Genomic DNA, 17593 nt, shown 5'->3' on the forward strand with positions numbered 1-17593 from the left:
CAGCTACTGTGGGAAGTCATTAGGCCCTCATAATTATCATTAAACAGAAAAGATTGCTGCTGCTAACTAGTGTTCAGTACAGCAACAGCACATTTGTGAAGGTTCCTCTTCCTCCCACCAGTTTCTGAAATTGCCACTCACAGCCACTTGGCTCTTCAGCAGAGGGTGGGCTCCAAACTGCCACCGGAGGGCTCCCTCTTTGTCCTGGCTGAAACTTTGGCTACACTGTGAGTGTTCTTGCCATCTGCTTATTAAAATTAAAGCCCACTGGGGGAAAAAAGGGCTATATTAGATCATGGTCGTGTGTTATTTTTAGTTTGATGGAATTACTATTCACACATTTTAAACAAACCTTCCACCTCTGCCTTTTGGGATGTGTCACGTTGGCCTGCAAGAAAAGTGCTGTTGTATATAATCCAAAGGGATGTTGCTTCTATAAAAAAAACCCAGATCTTTAATCTTTCCAGAGCCTTCTTATGATAACGTGTCATTTGCCAAAAAACCTTCACTCTTCAATTTTGTCCCTTTTTGATGCCTTTCTTGTTACCTGCAATTGCCGTTGTACCTCAGGAATTGTGTGGAAGGATTTTCTTGCTGTCACTCTCCTTTATGGGGAAGCAGACACCAAATCCCATTTAACAGTCCAGTGCTTTGTGCAGTTTCCCTCACAGATTTGCTGTCACTTCTCTTGTTGGGCAAGGGCAGACCTCGAACTGGAGTTAATATGTGCAGTACTCACACAGCCTCAAATCTGGCGCTGAACCCAAGCTATAGTTTTGCTTTCTTGTGACATACTGTCATTCAGGGCTCTGTAAGAAGGTGATAGAGCTTAACAGGAAAAAGGTGATGCTGACATAGAGGATAAGGGTGATACAGGAAGAACATTTTCTCATTTCCTCCATCACTCCTGCCCTCAAACTGCTTTGCCACCTCTTGTCAAAATAGTGTAGCCTGATGTATGCTATTGACCGAAACACTTAGGAATTCTGAGTTTTTCATGATTTCCCAGAGGCCTTTCTGTTTATTGGAAACCTTACCAACACTGGCATAATACGTTTCTGATGTTAAGCTCTTTTCTGACCTTCAGAAACATTTGTTATCAGGATACTAAAACACATGCTGGATTTTAGTTTCTGTGCTAGCTGATTGCCTTGGCATTTGAAGATCTTCTTTATTCTAAGGATCACCTGTTTTCCCTAGTCTCACTGTAACTATTAAGATAAATTTCAATCTTCTTTCTTGTATTTCTCAGCTTTAACAGTTTCTTCAAAGATGAAATGAGTCTGGCAGAGATTGCCTGGTCTCCAGGAGATTTTTAGCTATGTGTATTTCTTAAGAGGGGCACAACTGCTGGGAGGCACTTTCTCTAGAAAGTCTTTTTTCCTACTTTAAAATAGAAGTGCACAGTTCTTTAGCTTTAAATGTTTCTATGTATCCTGTTACATAAAAGCTTGCTGATGTGTCAAACAACCTACGCCAAAGTAGGAACAGTATAGAAATTCAGTACATGAAAAGCATCTTAGGTTTTTTTTTTCCTCTCTGTATATGTATTTATTGTTGCCTTATTTAATGTAGCATATTCTTTTAAATGAATATAAACCTGTGTATTTGAATATAGTGCTTTAGAGATGTGGATTTACTTACACTGTATATCCTTCTGTTTAATGCAAAGCCCCACCACCTCCTAAGCGAGCTCCAACCACTGCACTGACCTTGCGGTCTAAGTCAATGACCTCAGAGCTTGAAGAGCTTGGTAAGAAAGTGTTTTTTCACAAGCATGCTGGCATAATAGAGATGTAAATAAATACAGATAAATCATGTATATATGTTAAAATGCCTATAAGGAACTGCACTGTGTACAGTATATAGAGCAGAAAAGGTTTTAAGAATGCTGCATCTTTGGAGACTTCAACTTATGCATGGTTTGCATGAAGAGTTTTTGTTTAAACTTGTGCCTTTCCTGCTACGCAAGAGAATGTCAATACATTTTTTATGCATCATCAAAGTTTGACACATCTACTAGAAAGTAATGCTGTGTCATATTTTGTTAGCTTTGCTTTCTACCTTTTCAGTTCATCTAATATTGTTTTATTTTAAATTCCTGTGGCCTCTCATTAGTGGATAAAGGTAAGCTGCCAGAAGCTGTTGTTAAAAAGCTGACAGTGTTAAAGCAGCTTCAACTTCAACTTGTTTTCGTTAGACTCTGCTCAGAGAAAGTGCATATTATGATATCACTTTGACTTCTGTGCATGATATAAACATAATTCTTCTCACTATTGGTAATAAAAAAGTACTGAGTCTTTTATTTGCTAAGTTTAAGAAATGTGATTGTAGATTCCTTTGCTTGATCATCCACATTCTAGATATGCATAATCCTTTGGGAATTTTGATTTGTTTTCTATAAGTGAGGAAAGTAATAGTGCTTTTCTGTTAGGTCATTAAAAAGTAGAATTTCTGCACCTAGGCTAATAAATATATTATTAATGGACCGTATATACAAAGAGAAAAGCCCAGTGCATATTTATATATGGCTATAACACTAAACCACTGTATTTAGCAAGTGGTAATTGGGTAGAAAAACAAAGCATCTCCCTCATGGCAGAGTAATAAGAGTCTCTCATACAATAGAACCATTATTCCATGTAACCTTACATTGATTTAAATCCTCACATTTTATAGTCACTTTTTTTTCTGGCATGGACTCACCTCAAGGCTAACTGTAAGGAATCAAAGCCTTGTGGCCACTTTTTCTCCCCTTGGAAGTTAATGTTTTCTGGGACAGATGGACGCCATCCATCTTTTAGTGAGTCAAGTCACATAGCTGCAGTGGAAGTTCTTACCAAAAAAGGGGTGCTGAAGTGGTTACTGTCTTCTCTATGGTATAACAACCAAACGAAGACCAAAATGGAACACACTGATTATTTAGCTCCAACAGATCTCAGGAAATTTGAGTTTTCCGTGCCAGGAAGTTTAAGGACTTGACCAGAGGTTTCAGCTGTTTGTGAATGCTCCATAGCTTTTCTTCCAGGGTTAAAATGGAAACTATTATTTCTGGAGCCACTTTTTGGGTTTGGGTGTTTTGATTTGTTTTCCTTGCATGGAGTGCTAAGAAGTTGTAAAATTTTGTTGGCTTATCAACAAATTTTCCCAAGGGGCAGAAATACTTGGGCACTGATTTTCCCCCTTCATTATCCCCTTCTGCAAATCACTTTGGATATTCTTCTATTTCCCTTACCTTTCAGTCTCACATAGTAGATACTGTTCCTAAGGCAGAGAGAGTAAGCACTCTTTTCTAGAGGAAAATAGCTTATTGATTGTAACATCACTTCTGCAGTGACAACCATCAGATTTTAGCTTTCTTACCCCCTGTTCAGGTTATAGTACTTGATCTGCTGCTCTCATCGGCTGGCAGAAAGCACTGCAGCTCTTGTGGCTAGCAACCATGGGACATACTTGAATCTTTAAGCACCTTTCCCTTCTATATCTTTATCCAGATGGGGAAGATATTAGTGGCAAGACTTCACTATTCTGAGGGATAGTCCTGAACCATGTTTCACAAATGTATGTCCCCTAGTAAAACTGTAGTGATATTAGAGCATGGCAGAAATTTGTCTTCTTCCTGAGCAAGCCTGTAAATACCAGTTGTGTGATACTCTGAACATTTGCCACTCTAGCAAACAATATGACTACTGTTATAAATAACATCTGTGGTCTACCTATTCTAATATTGGTCCTGTGAAAGGGCTGCTAGCAGAAGGAACAAGAATCCTTAAATTGCACAACAACCGACCAAGCTTCCAAAGAGAAAATGTTCTATCGTCAGTTAAAAGTTGTCTTCTGACATAAAATGCAGATTGTATGTGTGTATTTATATATAATTTATATATCTTTATTTGTATCTGTGTATATATTGGACATCTGTATGGGCTATGAGAACACCCACATTTTTATATCCATTAAACTATCTAATGAACAAGCATTTATTTCATAACATATATGTGCAGCCTAAATAGGAAGCATGTAGAGGTGAACGCTGTGGATGTTCTCATCACTATTTATGTGTAATCCTTTTTCTGAACTAAAGAAGCTCATGGTCTCAATAGTGTCTCATGGCAGAGAATTCCACAGGCTAATAATGTGCTGTGTACAAATGTATTTCATTTTTATCAGTTTTAAATGTGATTTCTTTAGTTTTAGTGAATGTCACCTGTTATGTAGCAGAAGAAACAGATAAATAGTATTTCCACATTTGTTTTCCCTCAGAGTCTGTTTTTTTACCTAAGCTAAATAACATCTTTTTCTAAATATATATAGATAGATCTTGCATTCTTTACAGTCACTTCCTTTGCCTGGCTCTGAACTCTACTTACGGTTTTATTGACATGGATTTAGCCACTCTGTGCTCCATAATACTGAGCAGACCATCTCAGTTGTTCTCTTTCAAATGAGTTAATCCAAAATGTGGCAGATAACGTGTGCTCCTGATTCCTTTCCACTTCAGTCTGCATGAAAATCCCCTGTTATCATAGTTGGAAAGCCCTGGTACCAGTAAGTTGCCCCACGTACTGTTTTTAATAAACCATTTAGGAAACAATATGTACATGTGTCCCTAATACCTGCAGGGGAGCAATTTCTTATAGCTAAGGTATAAACCCTGATAAACTGTGCTTTTGCCAAGCTGTTTATCTGTCTGCTGTGGTTTGATAGAGACACGCGTAGCAGAAGCTAGCAGGGAGAGACTGACTTCTTAGATGGAAGAAAAATGTTTATGCTCAAAATGACAGACAAGGATTTAGCATATAAAAATTACCTTCAGAATTGATTCACAGTTCATTCCCTTTCTATTTCCAAGCTTCAGTACGGAAGAAGAAGGGTAAGGGGAAGCATTTTGTCTCTTGTTTAACCTGTTTCTCACCTTTCCATAGTGAAGGATAATAACATAATGTAAATGTTGGCATATAGTCCAGTTTATTTTATGGTGTCAAATGTACATTAATTATTCTATATGTTTTTTAGTTACTTAGTTAATAAATTGCAAACACACTAAGAACTCAAACAGAAGACCACATTTGAAAATAGTCCCCACATTTCTTACTTTTGTCTCCTTTCCTTCATCTTGCCTTTTTTTCCTTCTTTGTATCCAGCTCTTTTCCAAACCCTTCCATATCATCACCCCACAGTTACTGTGCTACCTGGCAGCCTCAGAGTATCCGTGGCCAGTAACGTATCCTCAGTGTAGTCCTACGTTAGTGATTTCACTTGTCTCTTTAATGGCCAAATGTTACTCCCATAACCACACTGTCTCTGTCTCAGAAAATAGGGATCTTGCACACAACACTGGCATTTTTTGACCTGGAGAAATGCTGCTCTGCACTATTTTAAGTTTTCAGTATAACATCTTCCACGCTGTCCCGTATGCATGGAGTGCCCTCCCTGAACTGATTCATATGGCCACATCCTTCTCCTTGAAATCTCTCCTAAGACCCACTTCCCCTATGATCCCTATTAAGCAATCATCTAAGTAATGATGGCTAGGCAGAGGGGCAGGTAGAAATAGTGGTGCTAGTTGGATAGCTTTTCTAAATGTAAATGTATATACATGTATGCAAAGTTTGTTTGTGTTGAGCTGTATTTTTCCATACTCCTGTATGTCATTTTGCTCTCCTAGATTGTGAGCTCTCCTGAGCAGGGACTGTGTCATTTCCATGTTTTCATGGCGTCCAACCCAAGGAAGGGCCTAAAACCTCCCCGAGCCTCTGGGTGATAGCTGGTAAAACAGTCTGCAGTCTTCAGCAAAGTTCAGGGTCATGGAAGGGGTAGCTAGGCTGTAGGCAGTGGCTTCTCTCAACAGGGAAGCTTATGCTTTTTAACACTAAATGGGACAAAAATCAGGATTTTATTTTTTTTTTCCCATTCTTTATTTTTCTGTTCTTTCCTGACCTGCTGTCAGGTCACTAACAAAGCTTGCAGGAAGTGATATTTGCCATTCTCCGATCAGAGAATGTGCCAGAATAAATCCCATTGCTGCTGGTATTTTTCTGAAAAATGCATTTTGGCAGCATGTAAAAAATCTTTACATTGTTGTTGGAGAGTTTTCCTTCAATGGAAATTTCAGTTTTCTGGGTCGTAGATGAGGGAGGCATTAAGATGAAAATAATGGCTTTTGTGCTTCTGTTTGACTGGTTTTGTTGGTTGTCTTCTGAGAGGGGTCATGGCTACTTGGGAAGATAGGAAGAGGGAAAGACATAGGCTGTGTTTTTTATGTTCAGATAGAAGATAGGAAGTTTGTGTCTGAAGATCCAGGTAATAACCTCTCTGGGTTCACAGCAGTATGGCATGGGCAGTATAAGCATATGACTGCAGTCACATAGCGGGAGTTACTAAAATGTAACCTGTACTTCATCCTTGCCACTGATGTTCTGCTTACAGCGGTTGCCTGAGCTGGAGAAACAGCATCCAACTTCAAACTGTATGTTTGGAGGGATGTGTTTTCAATAGGGAAACCACTTTCTGGATTCTGTGGGATAGTGGGGAGGGAGAAGAGGTGTTCTTTTTTCTTTTGTGTTTTGTACATTCACAGGAATTGTTGAATAAGTACGTTATGGCAACATGTAAACGAACAGTTGCAGAAACAGAGTTTTGGAGGCAGTACTTAAAATACAGTTCCAGGTAATGTGTAGTGAGCCCGTTAATACTGAAGAGCAACCGAAATATTCATGCAATAAATTAAAAAGAAAAAAGATTTGATAATACTCTAAAAACCTTAAAAGAAAAATTTCAGGTCATCATTTTCTTCATCACTGCAGAAAATACTAGTTTAAAAATTAATATTTTTAAATAACAGATTTAACTTCTCATAGAAAAGTTTATGTTGTTTATGAAAAGCTTGTTTTTAAGGGAGTTTCCTTCAGTTTTTGTTTCAACTTGTTCATCACTAACTTCTTATGGATGGAGAATGTTAAAATTAGTTGGTACTTAAGGAACACATCTATAAACCAAGTTCTGTAAATGTCTAGGTACATGATTTACAAGTTTCATTCTCTTAAGCTTTTTCACTGCCAGGAAATGGGTTTGATTTAGTGAGCAATTCGGAGTTCCCAGTGAAAGCTGAAGTGGACAGTGTTTCATTTTAAAAACCTCATATAAAAATCCTCTAAGAGAAAAGACAAAATTAAGACTAGAGCAGGCTAAATTTTCATAGTGGAATGGGGATGACAGGATAAATTATTCTTCTGCATTAATAAATATCACTTTGACAGTGTCACACGAGTGTCAGTTGTGAGCTGGGGTGGTGGTTGGTTTGTGTGTAGATTTGATGTGGTAATCAATATAAGATAATCCCTCTATATGTACTGATGCTGATCTATGGGGTTTGTTGTGGGCTCTAGTACCAAATACAAATGTAGGATTTTCCTCCTGTGAACAGTTTAGATGCTAGTACCACCTCTCAGGTACAGAGTAACTGTGCTATCATCCACGCAGAATATTGTTACGTGGCATCAAGTCTTTCTATTTGAATAGAAAAATATCAGTTGATGGCATTCGAAAGAAATATTATTAGCTCTGTCTGCAATAAGCATCCACACTTCATCCCATTCCTGTCGTCCATTGTTTCAAAGGTGGCACATTCAAATGGCATCTGAAACAATGAAATTGCAGAGCAAATACATATCAATGAATGCCAAGCAGTGGATTAGCTTACAGTTTTATGTTGTGTTTGAAGAAAGCACTCACAAAGGCATCTGGGTTCAAAAATGATGTTTTTATTTCACTGGGGTGAAGTTGATGATGCAGATTTGTCTGCAGGAAACAACGGAAGTACCATCAAAGCAACTTTCACAGCACTCACAACGTCAACTTCTTTGATAGTTTCCAGCATCTGCAGTGCTTTTATGCAGGAAGAAGGTTTTCTGATCTTCACCAGCCACTGTATTTTAGAAGATGAGAGCAAAAGGCATCAGGCTTAATGAAGAATTCTTGAAGGGTATCCATGTAAGTAATTGATTTGCATTACGTATTTGCAATTCTAATGAGATAGCAATGTAGTAATAAGATAAAGGTTGTCATCAGGTTGTCATTTTTCACCAGCACAAAGCAGTGACTCTGGGGGGAATCTGGGAAGTGTATGTGCGAAAAACTGTGTGCCCCAGTTTTTATTGATGTAGCAAGGCTACAGGTTTTAGGACTTGTAGACTCATGGGGAGTCCATAGCAGCATAAGAAGGTGAAGGATTAGGACTGTGCCTATGACATACGTGCTTTTAAAACACTTTGGAAGAGCAAAGCATTAAAAATCAGCACATTTCAAGGAGCACAACGCTAACATTATGTTTTCCACTGAAAAAAAATTGGCACCTACCTGGCGATGTGCCGATTAGCAACTTTTGGCACAGAATTAAGAGGTAGCTCTCAGTACTGAACACTTCAAACTAAGGCTTACGTTGGGTGACGTGGGCAGCTTCAACTAATAGTATACGAACACCTGGAATCGTGGGCAGAGGTCAGTTGAGTCTCTGTGTGGGTGCTAGTATTATTTGGAATTTATCAGCTTATTCTTGAATATGTAGCACCCTTTTTTGATACTTGTTTTTCTTTACTACAGGACAATAATTGAAAAGGTTTTCAAAACCTTTCAGAATCAACCAAACAAGACAATGGTATAAAAGAAGTTGGAAAAGGAATTGTAAGTGTTAAAGAAAACTTGGGGTTTGTAGCATTTGGAAACAGAGGAATTAAATAAGTTGGCATATGTGAGTGTCACTTGCTATACTCAGATATTACAAATTGAATATCTAACCACATACTGAAAATCACAAGTGCCTGAGGAACAGTAAAACTTGCATGTGTTTTCCAGCCTGGTACAGTTAGGGCAGTGGAAAACTTTTTCAACACTTTTAATGTGTTCTCTCTCTTTTTCAGGAGCCAGGGAGATGAAGGACTTACCTCCCTCATCTCAAAACTCCCTTTGCTGCTATTTCTCTTTTTTTTTTTCCTTCAAATGTTCACATACCCATGTTAATTAAATCCTAACATAATTAAAAATAAATGGCTTTAGCTAATTCATCATTAGTTTGTTTGGTTTTTCCCCTCGGTGTGGAAGCGTGAGAATTAAGTGTAAGAACAGAGAAGACTGCAAGTGTCTTAGGTCCTTCACCTTTCTGTTTGGTTTCTTTTGGTTGCTTGTCTTTCCTTTGTGACTAGGCCAAATTTTCAAATGCTGTCTCTTAAACAGAACATCAAATTGCCACTTAAATTCCACCTGGCTTGCAGGGTAGGAGTGGGTATTGACTATATTCTCTGCTTTGTTTTTGTTCTTGAACAGAAACCACTGTTAGACAATGACCATTCCTCTTTCAAGGTAGGCCGAATTGTAAGGCTTCAGGATTGCAGGTGCATTTTGAAGGCCTGTATAATTCTTTCATTAATTGAACATACTGTTAAAGAGCTGGTACTTGAAAATTGTATCTATAGAAAGAATTTGATCATATCAGTTTTCTGCCTTCCTTAAAATTACTTTTGATGGTGTGATTATCATATGTAAATGTGATTTATATGTACTAATGTGAAAGTATTTTCAGCCCTAGAAGCACAAGACTTTCTTTCCAGAAAGTTTTGCTAGTTCTTTATTGTGAATACATACAAATCTTTTTCATAAATCATGTAATGGTATTTGTAGATACTCAATGTTAAATGATTCGTTTTAGTCACTAAGCAGTTTTTATGTTTTACTGATTTATTTTACCTAAGTTTTCCCTTTTTTGGATTTTAATGTGCTTTGTAGAGTTTACAGTATCCTAGAGAATATCCAAGTATTTTTACTCCATTTTCATAGAACAAAAGTGTTTCAAACGGCTTATGGTTTTGACTGTATTGCAAAGCACTTCTGTTATTTCGTCATGATGGTAACTGCTAAAGTAATATTCTCTGCCTATTGTTTGCAGTATGGTAAATGTGTGATTTTGGCATTGTGGTTTAAGCACAATCCTGCAAATTGTTCACTTGGGGTGGAGCTGGAAGAAGTTAATTCCAGATTAAAATATGCTCGTGGTGGCAGATTTATGAGGATTAGCCTAATTGTCTAAATGAAAACTCATTCCATTCCTGTATATTCTTTAACTCTACATTTACATGACAGAACTATAGGCTGAACTTGTTATTTCTTTCCTCTAAATATGATCATAAACAACAAATTTGGATTTCAGTCTTAACCTTTAATATTCTTACTCTGAAGCAGTGCTTTAGCATTAGGTTAGTCTTTAAATGCTGAGCAGTATGTTGAAGGCCTACTTATACTTTACCTACTTTTAGTTTCTGATGAATTTTTATACCTGTATTCTGATTTCAGTAGCTAAAAAGAAAGACATCAGTTGTCAGTGGGCATAGCTAATAGCTAAAAAATCCATTTTTAATCATCTGCAAATAGGAGTCACCTGGTTTTCCCCAGAGACACTAGAAATCACTTCATCAAGCACAACTGCTTCTCTGACAGGCAACATTATCATACAAACTTCTGTCTTCTGATCAAGTTTTCTTTTGAAATCAGTTCTCATCATTCTGCTACCACCCCCTTAGTATTGGAGTTCATCTGCTTCTTTGAGAGCCTTATTTAGATTCCCATACTCATTGCTTGTCCAAATTGCCCTTCACATAGTTCCCCCATCCACAGACATTCACCCTGAAGTATTTATCAAGTTACTTTCCGGCTATTCTTTCATAAACTAAGCAGGGCCAGGTCTTTTGTATAAGTATGGGAAGTGACGAAAATCTAAAAGGAATACAGTGTAAATAAATGCATCTACTTGGTTTAGATGCTTGTTTTCTTTCAGACATGCAAACTTGTGATTATACACATAATCACTCCTGGTCTTTATACTAAAATCAAGCTGCTTGTAGTTAAAAATAGAAGAAATTACAAAATTAATCCATGAGATAAAAGCAACATTATAGCCATGTTTTAATGTAGTTTAAACAAATCTACACACCTAAAGACTACCCCTTTAGTACTTTTGGAACTGATTTTTGCAGTTTATTGACAAGGACATAAATTTTAGCAGCTAATGAAAGGAATTAAACTCAGCTTGCAAACTCATATTTAGGGAAGACTACGGAACAAAACATGTGCATATGCAGTACCTGACATTAAGGGCTATGTGCCTAGACCTGTTGACACCAAGGAAGAATGAATGTCCTGTGTTCCCATCACTTTTCAAAAGGAAAAATACATGTGCCAAATATTTGACTGTGGTTGACTGCAGATGCTAGAAAAGGTGGGTGATACTACAGCATATAGGTGCAATTGGCATTGTATGAAGTTTTGCATAATTGATTGTGCATGGTACAGTTTCTGTCTGTATCTATCTTAGGTATTTACAAGGCATCTATCACCTTGGTGTACCTAAGCAGTTTGAAAAATGCACCCACCCCAGGAGGCATGATGCAGATACAGGCAGAGGCCCAGGTCCAGAGCAGCAGAGGCAGGTCCCAGGAAGCTCCGCAACTGTGTTACCGCTGTTGTTGAGCTCCTGGCCACTTGTTGTGGCCAAGGAACATCTCCACCTACCTGTCAGCAGGAAGACGGTACCCCACCCCTCACGTCCAGCTCCACTGGTGGGGAACCTGGAAAGGAAAGATAATGGAAAAGGCAACGATCCAGTAGCAGAGGTGAAACAGAAATGGTGGGATTTCAAAAGGAGGGATTCTTAAAGAGCAGCACATCTCAGGGGAGGGATCAGCTGCCAGTCCAAGTGGCAGGTAAGGAACAACGCAGGCATAAGTCTCAAATGTTCCTCATTGAACAAAAGTTAAAGAAATACCTCTGATGTCTCTAAAGTTTGTTTATATCCAAAGCCCTGCTCTGTTCTTGGCCTCTGTCTCAGTCCTCTATCCCTACAGCTGAATCGACTGTTCAGTTCTCTGTGTATCTTAACCCAATAACTGCTACAATCCTAAGAATGTCTAATAACAAATGTAAAAGACTCTCACTGGTAATGAATGTTGTGATGCAAAGAGACAGCATGGTATAGCAGTGCTCCAAAATGATGGACATGTTCATGAACCTAAAGGCTGTAATAATCCTGGCTTCTAATCACCATGTTCAGAATAGGATTGGGCAAACCACAGATCACCCCTGCAGGAACAAAAGATGGAGCAGTTCTCCTGTGGCCACCAGGAGCAATTGCTAATTTAACACATCAGACCAGGCTTTATCAGCCCAGTGCAAACACCCATGTGAGCAGCTGGCTATGGGCTTCACTGCAGAAACAGAGTACCTGCTTGACAGGAAAGGAAGATAGCCAGGACTTTGATGAAGGTTCACTAGTTCCTACTACATGGACCACTTTAATAACAGATCTCATTTTTTCTTTAAACACAACAGGATCAGCAAGGTAAAACATGCGAATCCCATGTAACTTTTGGAAATAGCCGCAGTAGTGCTCACAGTAATCCAACACGAAAGCTGAAGTGCAGTGGGTCACTATCTTCCAGATGTTCGTATTTCCTTTAGCCCACATGCATGCTGCTTTCTGATTCTTCACTTTGTCACTTCAGGATCAAAATGGGAGTCATGCCCTGTCAGAGCAAGGAAGATGAGGTTAGGAACATGAAGCAAGTCACAGTTTGGAGACCATCAGTTAGTTGGCTGGTATCATTAGGTATAAAGATGTTTATAAAAGACCTAAGTGACCTGTTTTGCCTGTAAGTCGTGTATATCACTGTGAGCGAAATGCTGTTTGTAGGAATGGTATGTAAGATGGAAACAATTAGCTCAGAGAATCTGACTCTTCCCTTTGCTTCATCTCTAAGGAAGCTAGCCATACTTCTTTATACACACTGTATTTAAAACTTGGTTTTAAATGAGAGAAATCTTTTTTAAGCCTGTTAACAACCAAGTAAGGTCAACTGTGTTGGTATATAGTTTGGTCCATAGCTAATTCTGACTTGACAGTCACTTGGAAGTCACCCGTTTGCCAAGGAAATCGGGTAAAGGCAGTTAGCGGAGGTAACTCCTTCAGTCAGCTTTAATCTCACTTTCGGCAGCTGTTTGATGTAGTTACCTTCTTTGGCCAATAAGGACAGTTTCTGACCAAACCAAGTTCTCCAGTGCCCCTACTGTAACTGGCACACCTTTTCCACAGCGCCAACCTAGCCGCTAGTGCAATCATCTAGCCAAGATCCGGTCTGAATTATAGGGTGACCTTTGGTCATCGAGGAATAGATTTATTGGGCAAAGACTGACACATTCATGAAGGTGGTGACAGCCAATGACTTTCAGGCAGTTTTCCCAGGAATGCTCTGTAGTGCACAAAAGCTTGTGTAAGGCCATGCCTTGATTTCCCTATGCCCCATGTCAGTGCTACACAAAGATTCCCATAACCGGAGTTACTAGAGATATTGAACACGTTGTTACATATAGTAACAGTTATGAATCTTCCTCTTTTTCATTGCTAGTCAATCCTCAAACCTATCCTAAAACCTGTTGAATGTATTCATTATTCATAAGTATTCGCCAGTAGTTTCCACAATTAACTTTCTGCCCAGGGGTTTTCACTGTTTTCTTGTGCTCTTTGTCATTTGTGTTATTGGTCACCTATGCCAGATGCTGTTCTTTCAGCTCGAAAAGGCTGAACATAGTGATTAGGAGGACAGCAAGTGGTACATTTTCATAGAGAATTAGGAACTTTGCAAAAATTTAGTATGTTTTTTTCACAGAAGCATTTCTCTTGAGCCTCTGGCAAACGTGTAAACATGCACAAATAACAAAAGTGTTCTTATGATCCCCCTGAACCTGGACCAACTAAATTCAGTGATACTATTTCCAGAAATACTCATTAGTTAATGTGGGGTTTGGAGGGGTCTTTTGTTCTGTTTGCTTCAGGTTTTGACTGTCAGTTGAGTTTGGTTCTCTTACTTACCAGTTGCTAGGTGAGCTCTGTTTAGAACACTTGTCAGGAAACCAGAGTTTTCAGATACGGGCAATTTTATGATGACTTGTCAAAAGAAATACAAAGACCTTTTGTATGACCAGTGGCTCTACTAGAATGAATATATATGATCCCTTATCTTTCTCCAATTCCATAGAATTTAACTGAAATGTGTGTTTGCTATGTGTGGTAAAACTAGGTCCCCTGTTTTTTTGTTCTTTTTTTCATGTGTATTCAGATAGGAAAATGCTGAGAAAGAATTTCATGGTCCTATACTGTAGTTGTTAAGAGAGATTTGTTAATGAGGGATTGCAGCTACAGCCGTATTAGGCATAGGGAGAGAAGAATTGCGAAGGAAGAAGCGTTAGGTTGATATATAGTCCCTTTCAAATCTCCATGGAGTGGAAGAGCCAATGATTGCATGACAGTTTATCCCTAAGGTTCATTTTCATAAGGAGCTCATGCCTTTTTACAAATACAATCTCATCCTCACTTTCCATAAAACATGCAACTGGACAGTCCAGCCAGACACAGAGAGAATGTGAATACTTTGAATGTGAATACTTTGAAGTAGTGAATATGCTAAATGCACAAGTAATATCCATTATTTTAGCATTTTAAAAAATCATAATTATATTAAGCCACACAGAATCCCCTTCAGAGCAGAATAATATTGGAGGCACTTGGGTGTAGAAATAAGGAATGCCACCTGAGAGTAGACAGGGACTGACTGATATACAGGAGGATAGATCCTTGGGTCTGTCAGAAGGAGCTTTCATTTAAAACCATATAAACTAGAAAAACTAAAAAATCAGACAAAACCAGACTTTTCAGATTCATAAACAGAACCAGAAGTATCATTTAACATGACCTCAGCAACACCTTCCAGATGTAAGCTTACAGCTTCAAATTGAGTTCTGAAGAGCAGCATCTATATAAAAGTATTTCACAGAGCAGAAATTACTCCTTAAATAATAACATTTTCCAGGACTGAGCTGCCATAGGGCAGTCATGACAGCAGGCTGGCACCCAGAGCACTGTGGTGTGAGCAGCACAGCCAGTCACTGCTGTTCAGGTCACAGTCTTCCCAACAGCAGCACTTTTCTCCCATATCTCTTGCCTGAGTATGAGGAATGCAGGCTTTTTGGGCTACCATACTGCAACATCTTAGCCAGAGCACCCCAGATTAATTTCTGATGACCAAATTGTCCCCCCAGAAACCAAATTAACTCATGGTTATTTTTATCTAAAGCATGGAAAGGGTGAGAGTTACAGATACTGACTCTTGTAACCAAGAATGGTGCTGGGCAGATTGTGCTCTACTGTGAGCCAGTGATGGCCTTGGGTGCAAAAAGCTTTGCCATCTCTAGCCTTTGGGAGTGCATTTTATGTAGGGGAGGATGTAGAATAAGCATATGCACGATATCCTCCTTGCTTATGCCTGTAACGATGCCTCTTTGCACACTAAACTGCCACAGGGAAGCAATTGCACCCAGATTTCCACCATGTGCCCTCAGGCAAGGGAAGAGGTAGCCAGGGGAGGGCAAAACTTAAGTTTATTTTCAGAAGACGATGAGATCCTGGCGAGCAATGCCCTCAGGAAGCGTTTCCTGCTGTTTGGAGAAAAGAACAAGGAAAATCTGGCAAATGTTAGGGAGGGCATTGCTCGCGGGATACACGCTGTGGACAGCCACCGTCGTGCTGCAGCAGTGATTTGGGAGAGAGCACACTGGGGGTGGGAGTGACGTGAGACGTCGGACAAAAGTGAAGATAGACAGCAGTGCTTCAGAACAACAAAGGGCTGCCCTCAGCCAGTGGTGGAGCACATCTGGCACCCCAGGAAGCTCAATTGGACACTTGGCCCTGAGCTCGTCCCAGGGATTTCTGACTGACACCACTGCAGTGCATAGGTGAGCTTTTTGATAGGTTCACTGACATTTCCTGTCACAGTCACGATGAGGTGAATTGGTAGTTCCTGCCTTGGGATGCAGCATGGCTGTGTGTGTTATGGGTACAGGACAGTGTGCATTTATACCAAAAGCTGTTAATAATGTCAAGTGCCACGTGCCCAGTGCATTCACTAAACTTTAGTCCGCCCTTCCGTTTGCCCAAACACATACACTCTGGCTTCCCAACTGGCTTCTTTCTGTGTGTTGTCCAATGCATGTAGATACCTCCATCTGCCTGGCCTCAGATACAGTGGTTGTTGCTCCTCTATTTGATTGCCAGATGTCACTGGGGAACAAGATGGGGAGGTTCCTGGATCCTCGGGGCAAGCTGGCCATCACCGAGGGAGCTCGCTGTCCACACCGGCTGAAGAACAGGAATCCTCGGTGCCTGCCTCTGACGAAGACTCGCCAGCCAGGACCACAGAGAGCTGGCAGTGGCCGTTGTCCTCGTCTGAAACGCACAGCAACGTTGGGGAGGATTTTGAGGGATTTCAAACGCCAGCGCGGACTCCGGAGTGTACCATGGACATACAGTCTCCCGGGGATCAGTCACTCAGTAGGACTCCTCAGTTTGAAAGTGACTCTCCTGAGGAGGAGGGAAATGATGAAATGAATGAAGAGCGCTGCGGTGTTGAGCCTGTCCCTAGGGATCGGGGTTGGAGAGGGCAGCCCCAGCTAACAGAGGGAGAGAAGCTGTTGATGGAAACCAACAGTAGGATTGTGCAGCTGCTGGAAAATATCAAGAGGGAGCATGCACAGTCCATGGGTCTCATGTCACAGTCCATGGGCCGTATGGAGCTGCAGCTGGGCATTGTGGCTACCTCCACAAGAGCCATCCATAACTACCTGTCAGAGATTTTAGCTTTCCTCAAGCAGCCAAGGACACAGGTCCTTGAAACACGCATCTCCCAAAGAGCCACCCCCCATGTCGAGTTAACTTGTGCCTCGACATGGACTGGTGAGGACGCAGTGGCATCCTCCACTGTGTGCTTACCAGGGGCCGAAGGGACGAGCGACTCTCGAGAACCACCGCAGGCCACGCTGCCTTGTCGCAGTGGCCGGCTGCAGAGAGCCATAACCGAGAGGGCCTCGTTGCCCATGCCTACACGCCAGGCAAAAGGGGGAGGGAAGAAAAAATAACCACACCATAGGATTTTTAGGGTTTTTTTTAATGTGCCTGTCCTTTTAATTCTTAGCCATAAGGCCATCAGTGGCAGAATTCAACCATTTCCTACATTGGCTAACATTGTATTCTGGCTGACTAGATTAGTCTAACATTTTGTAGTTTATATTTGCACTGTTAACGATGTGTGCTGCTGGTATTTGAAGAACATTTGCCTCTGTTCTTTCACTTTAACTTCATACGAGCATTTTTTTACTCTGTGCCAGGCATTCATTGCTTTTCTTACAAATACAAGTCATTTCTTGAGGCAGCTGTTTTTTGAGTTTTCTTTCTCCATTATCCCATCCCCTCTGAGCAAGCGTTCTGGACTTGGTGGTAAGTATACAGGTCTTGGCAATACTCGCCTCCAAAACTGTGTTCGATCAGTCTTTGCCTGGTGTTTCTGGCATGCCAGCCTGAGGTGTTGGGGTTAGCCTGTACTGGATCATGATCATTCTTATCCTCTGTGGGTCTGACAAGCTCACTTTCTAAGACCCTCGGTGGAGCTAATCCACATGTCTTGGCTATGTCGTACAATAAGTAATGTTGCCAGGATCATAA

The 17593-nt window shown here is 40.2% G+C and overlaps 2 protein-coding genes across 4 annotated transcripts in view; both read left to right on the plus strand.

Annotated features, from left to right (window-relative positions):
• The window catches only part of SHANK2 (SH3 and multiple ankyrin repeat domains 2), a 366357-nt gene that overhangs the window by 327818 nt on the left and 20946 nt on the right, over positions 1 to 17593 (plus strand). For both annotated transcript variants that reach the window (XM_065685197.1, XM_065685198.1), the window contains one exon: positions 1673 to 1753. In XM_065685197.1, coding sequence (XP_065541269.1) covers positions 1673 to 1753 — 81 coding nt within the window. The remainder of the gene's footprint in view (positions 1 to 1672; positions 1754 to 17593) is intronic.
• On the plus strand, positions 8039 to 17255 carry LOC136017152 (uncharacterized). 2 transcript variants are annotated; one of them, XM_065685199.1, is made up of 4 exons: positions 8664 to 8682; positions 9322 to 9357; positions 11363 to 11750; positions 16151 to 17255. In XM_065685199.1, exons 3-4 carry the CDS (start codon positions 11672 to 11674, stop codon positions 17008 to 17010), a joined length of 939 nt encoding a protein of 312 aa, XP_065541271.1. In that variant the 5' UTR covers positions 8664 to 8682; positions 9322 to 9357; positions 11363 to 11671; the 3' UTR covers positions 17011 to 17255. The 2 variants fall into 2 exon arrangements, 1 of the variants encoding a protein (XP_065541271.1); XR_010613843.1 differs by lacking the exons at positions 9322 to 9357; positions 11363 to 11750; positions 16151 to 17255 and adding an exon at positions 8919 to 9005 and having other exon boundaries at positions 8039 to 8682.

This window comes from Lathamus discolor, chromosome 6, assembly GCF_037157495.1.
Source record: "Lathamus discolor isolate bLatDis1 chromosome 6, bLatDis1.hap1, whole genome shotgun sequence".
In the NCBI taxonomy this organism is placed as follows: domain Eukaryota; kingdom Metazoa; phylum Chordata; class Aves; order Psittaciformes; family Psittacidae; genus Lathamus; species Lathamus discolor.

Coding starts and splice junctions, on each gene's coding strand:
- LOC136017152 (XM_065685199.1), top strand. CDS start 11,672: ATGGTGGGATTTCAAAAGGAGGGATTCTTAAAGAGCAGCACATCTCAG. Junction 11,751..16,150: donor GCTGCCAGTCCAAGTGGCAG/GTAAGGAACAAC, acceptor TTTGATTGCCAG/ATGTCACTGGGGAACAAGAT.